General features: G+C 34.2%; 1 protein-coding gene across 4 annotated transcripts in view; it reads right to left on the minus strand.

The window, feature by feature from the left end:
* Positions 1-16,288, minus strand: part of LOC115214762 (CDP-diacylglycerol--glycerol-3-phosphate 3-phosphatidyltransferase, mitochondrial) — a 307,311-nt gene that overhangs the window by 205,889 nt on the left and 85,134 nt on the right. The window contains exon 1 of one of the 4 annotated variants that reach the window (XM_036503260.1): positions 2,252-2,876. The exons of 2 other annotated variants lie outside the window; for them this stretch is intronic. Coding sequence is in view for 1 of the 2 variants with exons in the window: in XM_036503268.1 (XP_036359161.1) it covers positions 2,252-2,271 (20 nt within the window). In the remaining variant the exon portion in view is untranslated. Of the gene's footprint in view, positions 1-2,251; positions 2,877-16,288 lie in introns of those variants that run through there. One more of the 4 variants, XM_036503268.1, reaches the window with a different exon arrangement.

Below are 16,288 nucleotides of genomic sequence, written 5' to 3' on the forward strand. Positions count from 1 at the left end.
GTGTGAATGTGTAACAAAAGATCTCCAGACAACGGACTTGAGTTAAAATAAGAATAGTATTAAGTGAGTGAGGAATAAATATATAGTGCATATTTTTACTAGGAGAAAAAAAATGACCATCCCAAAATACAACAATAATAATTAAAGTTATAATGTTTTAATATAGGCACAGGACATGAGATTTGAGCGAGAGGGTTAGTCAATTAAACTGACCTCAGTAATTAACTGGTACTTTCATAAGACAGGATGAAAGGCAAAAGTGACCTTGGCAGGATTTCAACTCAGAATGTAAAGAGCTGGAATAATTAGTATAAAGCATTTTCTCAAACACTAAATCAATTCTCTCTGATCCACAACAACAATAGATGCAGTTACAAAAACACAATTCCACATCAGTGAAATACAATGCTGCACATGCCCTAAAAAACCCTGAGGTGCAACAAGTAGTGCAACATGAAACGCGCATGTTTCTGTTGTAAACACATGATAGTGACAATAATATTAATAATAATGTGAATGTCGATCATAAAGATTCTTAGACTGATACCAAATCACAAATGCTTAGAAGGCTGTATGAGTGTACCGGATCAACTCGATACGTATTTTATTGACGAAAGAGATGAAAGATAAAGTGAACTCAGGCAAGATTTGAAATCAGGATAGTGAAGGAAAAGAAAAAACAAAACTGAAATATCAAAAAGCATATTTGTTTACTTCCTCATATTCCTGTTTCTGACAGGCAACTTTCAATAACAATTTGATTTTATTCTACTCTACTTATTTACTTTTATGCAATAATCACAAAACAATTATAATGATTCACTTATGGTTTTGATTGTGGCACAAGGCCATCAATTTTAAGGGAGTTGGGTGGGCATTAGCTGATAACTATCAACCCATGTGCTAGACTGATACTTAACTTTATCGACCCCAGAGGGATGCAATGCAAAGTTGATTCTGGTGCAATTTAAACTGATTCACTAGTGATTACTGCCAATGGATCAACATGTGGGAAAGAGGTGGAGGGAGGTTTGGTCAGTTGAATTGACCCTCAGTTATAATTGCTGGTACTTGTTTGGGTTTTTTAACCTCCCCGAGATCAATATAAGTCAAAACACAGGATTTGAATTCAATATGTAACAGGGGCACAAAATTGGCACTTGGGGACAAACTTTAACATGTATCCATTCATAATCCTCACTGATTAAATTTGGAAACAAATCAATGTTGCTGCTGCTACTACTACTACTACTAATAATAATAATAATAATAATTATAGTAACGAGGATTTGTTTTATTTACTACAGGGGTGCTGATGGAGGTGACAAGATCACATAAAATGTATGGATGGTGGGGGTAGACAGACATCAAATTAGGAAAAAGAAAATTAAATTCGATAAAAATAACAACAACAAACAATAATAACAAACCTAATAACAACAATAATGATTTTAACAATGATAATAATGATGTTGCTTTTTATGGTCCATGCCACTTGTATAAAGCGTAACTTATCAGACAGTTACTGGAGATATTAATTTCCTTTTCCAGTTTCATTTTCATCTTTATCATCTTCACCTCTCTTCAATAAGAACGTTTTGTTATAGTTGTTGTTATTGTTGTTGTTATTGTTGTTTGTGTATGCATGTTTGTTTAAGTAGCATGAAGAAATAGCAAGGTAATTTTCTAAACTACGAATATGAGTAAATAAAATTTGATACAAAATAAATACAAAAAAAAGCAATAGAAAGAAAAATGAAATACATATTTTTGTTATTTGGGAGGGTCATATTGCAAATAAACACACACACACATACACACACACACTGGTCATGGTAGTTCACAGAAGTTTTTTTTTTTCTTATTTTGCTTTTTTTTATTCATTATTGTTATCTAATTAGTTTGTCATGAAATTTTCCATCACTCTAATGTAATTTTTCATTGAATTAAAAACAGAAAAATGACAAAATAATTAACAATAAAAAACTAAAACTGAAGTTAACTATAAACCATGCATGCATGTGTTCGTTGGCAATATGACTTTTCCAGAGCAGTACTACACTGATTTCAACACATGGTTTTGCAAAAAAAAAATTCTTGCAAAACGAATTTGCAAATGCAATATAAATCATAATAACACACATTAATATATATATATATATATATATATAATATATATATTATATATATATATATAAAGATATATATATGTGCATATATATTATATAAAATAGATATGGATATATCCCACCTGGCAGTGTTGAAAAACATGATTGGTTAATTGGATTGGATTGGTAAACTTAATTGTTTAATTAATTAATTGCCCGGTCAACTGATTAATTGGTCGACTGAGTTGGTTTAATCTAATCAGCTGAGATAAGAAAAATGATGGGGAAAGAGAGATAAAAAAACTTGTCCAAAGTGTCGGGCTAAAACCCCCGTTGTTCATTTGTTGCTCCGGGTGAGACAATGATTAAGATGATGCTAGCTGTCTGATAAATAGAACTGAAGCACTAATATTGGTAGCGGTGATGGTGGTGGTGACGACGATGGTGGCGACAGCGGCAGTGGTGGTGGTGGTGGTGGTGGTGCTAGTGACAGCAGCAGTGGTACTTCCAGAAGATTTGTACAGTTATACCGGTGCTGGTGTCGGCAGTGGCAGCAGTGGTAGCAGCAGAGGTGATGATGATGATGATGATGATAGTAGCAGTAGCAGTGGTGGCAGCAGCAGCAATGGTGATGGTGGTGAAGAAGGTGGTATAGATGGCTGGGTTATAGATAATGATGATAATAATGATGCTGGGTTGACAATGGATGGCATTGATGATGATGATGATGATGATGATGCTAGCAAAGACTGAGGTGGTGGTGGCGGTGGCAGTGGTGGTGGTGGTAGCAGTGATGGAGGTGGTGATGGCAGTGGGTGCTGCAGTCAGCAGGATAGGATAATGATGATGATAATGATGATGATGATGATGATGATGATGACCAAGCCCACAAGGAAGAGGGAAGGAGAATAATGAGAGGGAGGGGGTGAGGAGGTGGAGGAGGAAATTGAGGAGGAGGAGAAGGAGGAAGGGGAAAGGTTAATGATACTGATGGCACTGTAGCTGCTGTTGCTTCTGTTGTTGCTGCTGCTGCTTTGGGTGCTGATGCTGTTGTTGATGGGAGGACTACTGAAAACTAACTGAAGGAATGGAGCCCCCAGAGTTGGAATATATACACCAACACACACACACACACACACACAGATACAGAGAGAGAGAAAAGTTGGTGATGGGAAGATAATGTAAGGAGAGAGGGGGAGAGGGAGGGAGGGAAAGACGACAGGTGGGAGGGGCGATGGAATATACATATATAGAGAGAGAGAGTGATATAAAAGAAGAGAGAAAGACAGATGAGCAGGCTGGGGAGTTGGAGGGGTAGGGGGAAGCAAGAATAGAAGGGAAGAATGGAAGGAGGGAGGGAGGGAGGGAAAGCTAGGAAGAGAAAAGGTATGAGAGGTGGAAGTAGGGGGGGCTGTAAGAAGTAATAAATAATAATAACAACAATAATAATGATGATGATGATGATGATGATGATAGTAAGGAGAAGGAAAGGGTAAGCAGTGAGAGACGAGGAATGTGCCCATGTAGGAGGAATTATGAAAAGCATAAGTTGATATAAAAAAAAGGAAATGAAAAACAAACAAAATTAGAGAAGGTGGAGGAAGAGGAGGTAAATTATTGCCAACGGGGTGGGGTGGGGGGACAAGAAGAGCAAGAGGTTGTCTTCATTTTCAATATATATATAGCAAATAATATGCGCCCATATGCAAATATATTCAAATACACACATACATACATGCGTGTATGTATGTAGAGAGAAAGGAGAAGAGATGTGTGTGTGTGCGCACGCGTATTGGTGTACAGGTGTGAATGTGTGACTATTCTATAATATGCATGTGTGAATATGTGTGCAAATACATATATGCTTGTGTGTGCATATGCATCTATGCATAAGTGTGTGTGTGTATATAGATAGATAGAGATAGATAGATAGATAGATAGATAGATAGATAGATAGATAGATAGATAGATAGATTGATAGATATACAGATGCATATATATATGCATACATATTATACATATATATGCATATATATATGTGTGTGAGTGAGTGTGTGTGTGTTTGCATGTGTGTATAATATATATATATGTGCATATCTACGTACATATATATATGCATACAAACAAATATATATATATATATATCATATATATAGAATGTGCAATACATACGTGTTTATGTATATATATATATATATATATATATATATATACACACACACAATATATATATATGCATACATACATATATATACATATATATGATGTATATATATATATATATATATATTATATATATATATATATATATATATATATATACACATACATACATAGGTATGCATGCATGTGTGTATATATGCATAAATATATGCATGTACATATATGCTATGAATAAATACATGTTTATGGAAAGAAAGGAAGAGAGACTGTCAAACAGACTGACAGTCAGACATATGCATCTTCAACTTTCAGACAACTTCTATACATTTGTCATGGCACAATAATTTATTATCCTTCCCAACAAACAAAAACTTTCTCCCCAATAATCTTCCTCCCCCACCTCTCTGCCCCGCTCTCTCTCTCTCTCTCTCTCTCTCTTTCTCTCCATTTCTCGCATTTCCAACTCATCCCATCCACCTACAACCCAACAGACACCTCTCCCCTCCTTCATTTTTTTCCCCTCCTTGCTCAGGTCCAAACAGGATAATTCTATTGTTTTATACTTTCTTTCAGCTTCTCCATTTTTGTTTCTTTCCATTCTTTCAATTATGAGTGTGTGTGTGTGTGCATGCACATGTGTGTATGCATGTGTGTGTATGTTGTGTGTGTGTGTGTGTGTGCACGCGCGTAACGGAAGGTGTTATCTATTTTTTTTAATATAATTGTTCTTGTACATTTTATTTTCTGACAATTTCAGAAATATTTCTTTAAGATAATAGATATACACCCATATATATATATATATATATATATATATATATATAGATGTGTGTGTGTATTCTTTTACTGTTTATTCTTTTACTTGTTTCAGTTATTTGACTGTGGCCATGCTGGAGCACCGCCTTGCAGGGTTTTAATCGAACAAATCGATCCCAGGGTTTTTTTAAAGCCTAGTACTTATTTTCTCAGTCCTTTTTTCAAACTGCTAAGTAATGGGATGTAAACACACCAACACTGGTTGTCAAGCAGTGATGTGGGACAAACACTGACACAAAGACACACACACACATATATACATATCTATATACAGATAAGATGGGCTTCATTCAGTTTCCATCTACTAAATCCACTCACAAGGCATTGGATGGCCCAAGGCTATAGTAGAAGACACTTTCCCAAGATGCCACACAGTGGGAGTGGACCCAGAACCATGTGATTGGGAAGCAAAATTTTTACCACACAGTTACGCCTGCATCTATATATATATATATCAGTGTGTGTGTATATAGAAATCCCCATAAAATTCAACAAATCAGAATATAAATTCAACCATGTCATAGAATATTATATTTAATACTTACTATTCATGTTCAAAATTGTCGACTACACATGTTTCATGAGGTTGTATACTATGTTCCTGAGACAAGCAGTCTCTTACAGAACTTCCCCTTATATACAACCCCAATCTTCAGGTCCACCTATCCCCCGTTTATAACTTTATCTATAATTATATATTCCAACTTAAAAGTATATCAAACTAACCAGATGTATAAATTCCTAGTATGTCAAAACATATGGATGTGTAAATAAATTTGTTGAACCCTGCAGTTTAAACCATAATTAATTAAGAATTAAATGTGAATTACACCTAAAAAAATATATATAAAGGAAAAATATATACGAATGAGAAAAAATATATATATATAAGATGATAATTCATTTTTGAATGCAGAAACACTGTTAGAACAGCAGAAATATTGGGTGGTAAATTACATCTGGCACCTGTGCAGGTGGCACGTAAAAAGCACCCACTACACTCACGGAGTGGTTGGCGTTAGGAAGGGCATCCAGCTGTAGAAACATTGCCAGATTAGACTGGAGCCTGGTGCAGCCTTCTGGCTTCCCAGAACCCCGGTCGAACCGTCCAACCCATGCTAGCATGGAGAACGGACGTTAAACGATGATGATGATGAAATTTGTCAACAAACAACAATAGGATGTGAACCCACATCCCTTGAAGACTCCAGCCAAGTGCTTTACCAATGGCTGTTCCTTGACAAATTTTTCCACTTTGTAAGGGTAATTACCCAATATTTCTGCTGTTCTAATGGCGTTTCTGGGTTCCAAAGAACATTATCATTATATTTGTTTCTTACAATACACATTTCAACACTTATAAAAATCCAAATGTTAGTCTGTTTATATTTATATGCACATAGTTGTATGTATATATATATTTGCTTTCACTGTCCTGTTTTTGTTACCAGTTTTGACTCTCTGTAAAATCCCAAATTTCATTTAATTTGCTTTGTGGGAGCAACTGTTTTATCACAGGCGTATCTTGTCAATGAATTGCTCAAAATACAGATTAGAAAACAGCCGACAACTGATGAAGAGTCGTTCGTTATGTTACTTATCTTGTTTTCCATTTGTTTATTTCATTGTAGCAAAAAAAGTTTCATATTCCATGTATTCATATTTCGTATCTCATGTTTTCATTTTTTGTGATGTTTACATTCCGTGACGTCCTGAGCCCACATATGCATATGTATATACATATAGATGTAAGTATGTATATATACGTATGTATATATACGTATGTATATATACATATATATGTATATATATATATATATATATATACACACATACACAAATATATATATATATACATCCACACATCCACATACACACACACACACACACACACACAAACACATACATATATATTTCTTTACTACTCACAAGGGGTTAAACACAGAGGGGACAAACAAGGACAGACAAAGGGATTAAGTTGATTACATCAACCCCAGTGCGTAACTGGTACTTAATTTATCGACCCCAGAGGGATGAAAGGCAAAGTCGACCTCAGCAGAATTTGAACTCGGAATGTAACGGCAGACGAAATACGGCTACGCATTTCGCCCGGCATGCTAACGTTTCTGCCAGCTTGCCGCCATACATATATATATGTAAACACATACATATATACATACATATATATATGTACATGACTGTGAGGTAATTGAGATAAGAAGTTTGATTCCCAATCACATGGTTCCAGGTTCAGTTCTACTGCATAGTACCTTAGCAAGTGCCTTCTGCTATAGCCTCGGGACAACCAAAGTTTTGTGAGTGGATTCCATAGATGAAAACTGAAAGAAGCCTATCAAATATTTATCTATTTGTGTCTTTGTGTCTGTCTCCCAGCACACCATGAGAACCGTGTTGGTGCATTTATGTCCCTGTAACTTAGCAGTACAGCAAAGGAATCTGATAGAATAAGTATCAGGCTTAAAAAAAGAGAAATCTAAGGTCAACTTATTTGACTAAAATTCTTCAAGGCTGTCTCAGCATAACAGCAATCATGACTGATCAATAAGATAAAAGATTACAAAAATATGCATATAATATATATATACATATACTATATATATATATATATATATATATTATTTCAACAATGAGGGCAAAATTATTATTATTAATCAATTCACCAGTGTTCAGTATAAAAGGACCATTCAAGCGAATTCAATTATTACATTATATAAAGGGCTTAGTAAAATACTTATATGACTCATTAGAAATAGCAGTAAAAACTAAAAGCTAATACTTAAGCTTAGTAAATAAATTACTTGCCGCATACAACTAGAATAGCAGCTAAAAAACTTTTAAACTATTTCTAAACTTTTATTGAATTAAGCAAACACTATATATAGAAGATTTTCTTTAAGTATAGAATAGCTATAAAAAGTTTTAGCTGCTATTTCTAATGAGTTCAGTAGCGGCAAAGTTTTATTTACTAAGTTTATATAATATATATATAATATATATATATATATATATATATATATATATTAATATATATATATATATCTGTAAATGTAATATGTGACAATTATTCAGTAACCATGATAAAACTCCCAGTTTCGGATGCCGAGATAGAAATCCATGCCGCCATCTCTTCAGTTATCCAGCCATCGGAAAAATGGTATGAAAATGAACGTTATACAAAGAGAAATTACTGTGTGTGTGATTGACCATTATTAAGACAAAAGAGCTATTTGAATGACCGCTAAGTGAGGGGAGGGAGTAAAAGTAAGGGGGTAAAAAGTTCATAGTATTCACGTAAGCGTGCATGTTCATATATGTTCATATATATATATATATATACATATACATATATATGCACATACATATAGATATAGATGTGTGTGTGTGTATACATATATATAGTTCAAATATACAGAAACCAAGTGATGTAGACAGGTGAGGGAAAAAACAAGCAGGTGTATGAGTTTGAAGGTGTGGAAGAATGGAAAAGTCTTTAACATCTTGGGCCTACACTCTTCGACAGAAAGGGGATGAGGAAAAAATGGAGAGAGAAAAAAATGTATAGAAATTAACGGTTTAACATGATATATATATATATATATATCGTACCTAAGTACACACTCACACAAACATTAAATGACCACAAAATTTATGTTCAGATGAATGAGAACACACACACACAGAGGCAGTATCTATGTGTGTGGTTGATCCACTTCTAAAAAGTTGCAACTTTACCTCTCTACAGTCACAACCTACCCTCTTAAGAGAAAAGGAAAGGATACATAAGCAAATGTAGTCATTAGATACATTATATCAGAACAAAAATGATGGGATGGTCAACGTTGGAAAAACCTTTGATCATAAATATATTTCAACAAGGATGATCTAAGGGTTAAAAAAAAAAAACAATCACACACACTTCATTTACACATATATTCAAATGACATTAACATTACCATTATTACCATATACAATGCAAGTCTAGCCATGTTGTTAAGAACTTTGCAATGAAATCATGTGGGTCCATGTTCAATTCCATGGCAAGGCACTTTGGCCAAGTGTCTGCTATTACTGCAGGTTGAGCAATGCCTTGTAAATAAATCTGATAGGCACAAGCATAGCTGTGTGTTTGAGCAACTTGCGTCCTAACCATACAGCTTTGGATTCAGTTCAAATGTGTGGCACTTTGAGTATGTGTTTTCTAATACAGCCCCAGGACAACCAAAGCCTTGCAAGTGAATTTCTTTGGTGAATGGAAAAATGAAAGAAGCTCATTACATATACAGGCATGACTGTTTGGTAGAAGCATGCTTCTGACCACATGGTTCCAGATTTGCATCCACTGCATGGCACCATGGGCAAGTGTCTTCTACTTTAGCTTCAGGCCAACCAAAGCTTTGTGAGTGGATTTAGTATACGGAAACTGAAAGAAGCCCATCATATATATGTGTGTATGTGTCTTTGTGTCTGTGTTTGTTCCCCACCACTGCTTGACAGCCAGTGTTGGTATGTTTACATCCCCATAACTTAGTGGTTCATCAAAAAGAGTCTGATAGAATAAGTATCAGGCTTTAAAAAACATAAATACTGAGGTCAATTCATTCAACTAAAAAAAAACAGAAAAATTCAAGGCAGTGCCCCAGTATGGCTACAGTCTAAAGATTGAAACAAGTAAAAGATAAAAATAAAAGATAAAAGATATACACACACACATACACACACACACACACACACACGCACACACAAACACACATAATACACACACAAAAGCAATAACAAGACAAAATCAAATACAAAAGTACAGGGGGGCTATTTACAGTTAGTATTATTAGGTTGATGCTCAAAGAAGGAGAAAATTTATAAAATCAGTCATGGAGTCAAAATATAAAGATTCAAACATAGTCCTTGAGTGGTTGACAGAGAAAAGTCCAAGAGACAGGAAGAAAAGGGATATGAAAAGAGAAGAGAGGCAAGAAAAAAATGCATGTCGGTAACTCACATGTTCACGCTCCCACTCTCTCTCTCTCTCTCTCTCTCTCTCTCTCTCTCTCTCTCTCTCTCTCTCTATCTATCTATCTATCTATCTATCTACTATATATATATATATATAATTTAAAATAGGATTAATTCTTTATGAGAATTTATCATGTAGTCAGTGTGAAAACCTTCTAAGGGAAAAATTTATAATTATTCCCATTAAATATATCTATTTATATTAAGGGCATTACTACACATAAATGCCTCACACTATTAGTCAAAACTACCATAATAAATACACAGTGTACTGAATGCGAGGGAATACAACTTTCAAAGCTAACCCCTTAAAAACAGATTCAGCCACATATCATATGATTTCATAGTTAGTGTACATAATCCACTTTCTAATCCTCAGTGCAGGCATAATCAAGATACATAAAAAATAAACAAATCAACATACCAGACGAACACCAAAAGTATCCAACATAGTATATAGAGATGTTCACTCTTATCCATCTAAGTGGCTGGCTTTTCAAATTGCATCACAGGGTTGGCTTCAAAAGTTGCATTCCCTCGAATATATAAAGATAGATAAGGCCAGTTTATGGGATTACCCTGGGTTTCACATCCATAAAGAGCTTAGCTTTACAACATATCATCAGAACCCAAAATCTGTAGCTCTCTCTCTATATATATACATGTATGTTTAAATATATATGTATAAGTGTGTGTATGGATGCATGTGTGTGTGTGTAAGAGAGAGAGAGAGAGAGAAAGAAAGAAAGTGAAGGTGTGTGTTGTCATGTATGTATTTTTTGCATGTATAAGTTGCACTTGCTCACTCTCTCTCCTTCTGTCTCTCTCTCACACACATACACATTATCTTTCATGTACACGTACATAAATACATATGCATACATCTTTTTTGTATGTATGTGTGTATGTCCATATGTGAGAGAGAGTGACTGCATTTCCTCATAACATATAGAGAACTGGATATCTTTTAATGAAATTTTTTTGGTTGTGACTTATTTTAATAAATATTTACATGTACATTTACATAAATGTTTGAGTAGAATTCTACATATGCATGAAACATTGGACGAAAGTGAAACACTAGAAGTAAATTGAAATATTATCCGAAAATGACCTGAAAATTGTGCAATCTGACCTTGTTTCTGAGGTTATTTTAGTAGCAAAAAAAGAGTTGTGCCTTTATATATATAGAGATAGATGAAAAGCAGCTTTCTTTATTATAGTACAGACATGACTAATTCATAGAAATATTACTTCCATTATTCACACACTGTCACTCTCGTAATGCAACACTTTCTAATGAAACCTGGTTGTTGTAAAGCAGTGTCTCTCAAATAACTATAGCTGGTTGTTGAGATAATGTAGAAAATATGTAAATGAAAACAAAGTTAATTTGATAGCCGAAAGATTACTGAATCTTTTAATATCACATATGTCAAAACTGGCAACTCAGTTTTCAAATATATAAGGAACACATGTGTGCATGCACACACACAAACTCTTTTTTATATTTATATATATATATACAGACATTCACACACACATAATATATATATACACATCTATATGCAAAGTTTTCTCCCTCAAATTCATCACCCTCACTTTCAATTTCATTACCTTCAGTCTTGATTATGTTGTTTATTTAGATTTCTTCATTTATTTTGATTTCTCCATTTTCCACTAGGAAAATTTTATATATTGTCACAGTAGGGTAGAAGAAATTGGTCTTTTCTTTTTGTTGTTTTTTTTATCAACAGACACGTACAGGCGTGGTATGTTGGGTGAGTGTATTTTACTATAGACACTCACCCAGCGTACCCAACATACTATAGATTTTCTCTCTCCTATCTTTTCTCTTTTCAAAAAAAATGTTTCTCCCAGCATTCACTATTTTCCTCTCATCCTGGTCTAGCGACCCTCTATGTTTGTTTGTGTTTGGTTTCCTTGTATATATATATATATATATATATATGTGTGTGTATATATATATGTATGTATATGTACAGATATTTTCTTTTATTATTTTATTCTTTTACTTGTTTCAGTCATTTGACTGTTGCCACACTGGAGCACTGCCTTAAAGGGTTTAGTTGAACAAATCAACCCCAGGACTTATTCATTTAAGCCTACTACTTATTCTATTGGTCTTTTTGCTGAACCGCTAAGTTACAGAGATGTAACACACAAACACTGGTTGTCAAGTAATGATAGTGGGGGGGGGGACAAACACAGACACAAAGACACACACACATAGATATATACACATATATATACATGTACAACAGACTTGTTCCAGTTTCCATCTACCAAATCCACTCACAAAGCTTTTGTCAGACCAAGGCTATAGCCGAAGACACTTGCCCAAGGTGCCAAACAGTGGGACTGAACCTGGAACCATGTGGTTGGGAAGCAAGTTTCTTACCACACAGTCACACCTGTGCCTAGAGATATGTATACGTAACTTGTAACTCTGTTTCAAATCTTTTTAATGTTTACATTCTTTTACAATTCTGTGACAAGTAATCACTGAAGTAATGTTTGTAAAATAAATTCACTCTAGTGACAACATTCAAGTCAAAGATCATGAAATTGAGATTGATGACAATGTAATCAAGACTGAAGACAAGAAACTGAGACTGACAATGAGGAATTTGAGGCTGACATAGATGAGATAGAGGTTCATTACAACAAATTTGAAGGGAAAGCAGTGTGTGTGTGAATGAATGTCTGTATGTATATCTATATGCATCTGTCTCTATCTCTCTCTCTATATATATATATAAATATATATAAATAGATGAGTGTATTTTTACCTTGTTAACAATTAACACGGAAAAATAAATAAATAGTTACCAGGGCAGCAAAAATCTCATAAATAAAGGTGTTGTAACTCCTTGTTTATAAAGGTAGAAACTTCGTGCTTACATTGAATATTTTGAATAATATGAATAAAAAAATGGAGTTAACGCAGGTGTAATCAAATATTTTTACTTTCGACACATGTTTCGAAAATTCCACTGATACTATTCAAAAGAATAAATGGTATAAACAATGCAATCTTCTCCTCAGGAAAGTGAAAAAAACGAAACTCGTCAATAAGACATTTTAGCAAAAAATGATGGATTTGTATAGCGATAGACAGAACGCTATTAATATTGTTTAAAAAAAATGTTACATGATATAACGTCATAAGTAGCTAACAGAAAGAGTAGGGATATTAATAGTGAATGTTAAATATAAAGGAAATTAAAGTTTAAATTATATATAATGATAGAGACTACTTATATGCACTAAATGTATGTTTTTGCCAATGCTTACATCTGTATGCTCGCTCTATAACCATGTTTACTAGAGTATTTTTAGAAAAAATAGTGAAAAATAGCTCAGAATTGCAGAGAAGACAGAATTCTTGCCTTTGTCATATGGTATCGAAATTGAGATCATATATATATATATATATTATATATATATATATATATATATATATATATATATGATCGATATTTAAATATCGATCTTATCAAGTGGCCAGCATGGGAATAAAAAACCTTTCAAAGGTAATAATTATTTAAAATTATAATTTAGGGTATCTAAGAGATACCACCATGCTGAAAATAGCAGTCAAAACTTGACTCTAAAACCACATTAAATGTTCATATAGCACCAGGAGAGAAATTTATATATATGTGTGTGACCCCCTTCGGTCATTAATGACCATGGGATTGCATCTAGAAAGTTACCCTCTGAGGCACAAGTCTGGGCAAGGTTGTTTATGGAAGACCAGCAGTCGCCCATGCATACCAGCCTCCCCTCTCCATGCCACCAATGTTATCCAAGGGAAAGGCAAAGTTTGATACAGCTTGGCACCAGTGACGTCGTAGCTCATTTATTAACGTGCAAGTGGCTGAGCACTCCATAGACACATGTACCCTTAACGTAGTTCTCGGGGAGATTCAGCGTGACACAGAGTGTGACAAGGCTGGCCCTTTGAAATACAGATACAACAAAACAGGAAGAAAGAGTGAGAGAAAGTTGTGGTGAAAGAGTACAGCAAGGTTCACCACCACCTCCTGCCGGAGCCTCGTGTAGCTTTAGATGTTTTTACTCAATAAACACAATGCCTGGTCTGGGAATTGAAACCACGATCCTACGACTGTGAGTCTGCTGCCCTAACCACTGGGCCATTGCGCCTCCACACACACACATATATATATACATATACTTTTCTCGTTGTATTGCATGTTCCATTTCTTTTTGCATATATATATATATATATATATATAAATATTTGCATATATATATATACACACACAAACACATGTATATACTCGATACACACACACATACACACACACACAAATAAATATATTCATAAATGTATATATACACAGATTTCTAGAACTGTTTCATAAAAGCACATGCATTTGTTGATAAATCCTACAAAAAATCAAATAATAAGTGAAGTTTGAAGTTTGTAGCTGCAAAAAACAAAATAATATACAATTTACAAAAGACCAGATCTTTTATATGGCTAATAATCAGCAAATATGTGCAAAATGCTGGTTGTTGGTAAAGAACAATTTAGAATATAAGGAAGAGAATTATTCTTCAACTAAAAAAAAAAAATTATGAGCCATCCTCACATGATGGTGGTGACAGAGACACAAATGATGAAATATCTAAGCTGTAAATTTTAAAGTAGAATTATATTGATCATTTTCCACAGTAAAGTTTGGCTATCAAAGCAAGTCTTAAATGAAAACATTTTTTACTTGGAACATATGTTGAGTTTTCCAAAAAGAAACCAGAAAAGTGTGGTGAACCCATAAAATAAATTTTATCAACTGAAAATATTAACTGCTGATTTCTCTGAATTTTCTCCACAGCATTATAAAAGACTTGTGTTATTTAGAGTGACAGTGATATTTCAGAAAATGCTAATGAGTTAAGTGGACAACAATGCTGGTTTCAAATTTTGGCACAAGGCCAGCAATTCTGAAGAGGGGCTAAGTCAATTACATCAACCCCAGTGCTCAACTGGTTCTTATTTTATCGACCCCGAAGAGATGACCTCAACAGAATTTGAACTCAGAATGCAGATAGACGAAATGTCACTAAGCATTTTGCCCTGTATGCTAACAGTTCTTGCCAGCTCACCAGCTTCATCTAAAATAAATATTAAGAGTTAAAATTGGAGAAAAGTGTTATATTTGAGTGTAAAAAATAATTCTTTCTATGATAGGGACAAGGCCTAAAATCTTTGCACAACAGCAAACTTGTGAAAACGAAGATAGCAAATGCAGTTACTCTGTAATATCTAATACAACTAATATAATACAGGAACCATGGTAGATTTAGTGTTTGTATTTAATGTATTTTACAGGTTTTAAATAATATCTAATACAACTAATATATACAACTGTAATATCTAATACAACTTCATCACCATCATAAGCATAGTGAATACATCCAATGGCAATTATTTCTGTTAACACACTGAGGAGAGGGTGGAGCATTTATGCATTCTATTATTTGAAAGTGATTTATTCAATTTAAAAGTTACAATTTCAAACATGAAAGTAATATTACTGTTGTGTGTAAGTAAAGAGAAATGAAGAGAAATGAATTTTTCTATATACAGTATTATAGACACAGGGATGGCTGCATGGTTAAGATGCTCACTTTGCAAACATGTAGTTTCTGGTTCAGTCCCACTATGTGGCACCTTAAGAAAGAGTCTTCTACTTTAGCTCCAGGCTGATCAATGCCCTATACCTTACGAAGGAATTTGGCAGACATAAATGGTGTGGAAGCCCATAGTGTGAAAGCCCATGGTGTGTGTGTATGTGTGACCCTGTTCCACACGTTGACAGCCAGTGTTGGTTTGTCTATGGCCCTGTAACTTAGCAGTTCAGCAAAAAAGACTAATATCCTAAAATAAAATAAGTACCAGCCAGACTAAACCCTTCAAGGCAGTACTCCAACATGGCCACAATCCAATGATTGAAACAAGAAAAAATAAAAGATACATCCTTATAATAAAAGTACAGATAAGAATAATACCGTAAATCCTCGAGTATAATCTGCCCTTGAGTATAATAAGCAGGGGATTTTTAGGGGACTGTACCTCGGAAAAACCTAAACCTTGTGTATAATGCGCACCCCTTCTC

This window comes from Octopus sinensis, linkage group LG1, assembly GCF_006345805.1.
Source record: "Octopus sinensis linkage group LG1, ASM634580v1, whole genome shotgun sequence".
Lineage (NCBI taxonomy): Eukaryota > Metazoa > Mollusca > Cephalopoda > Octopoda > Octopodidae > Octopus > Octopus sinensis.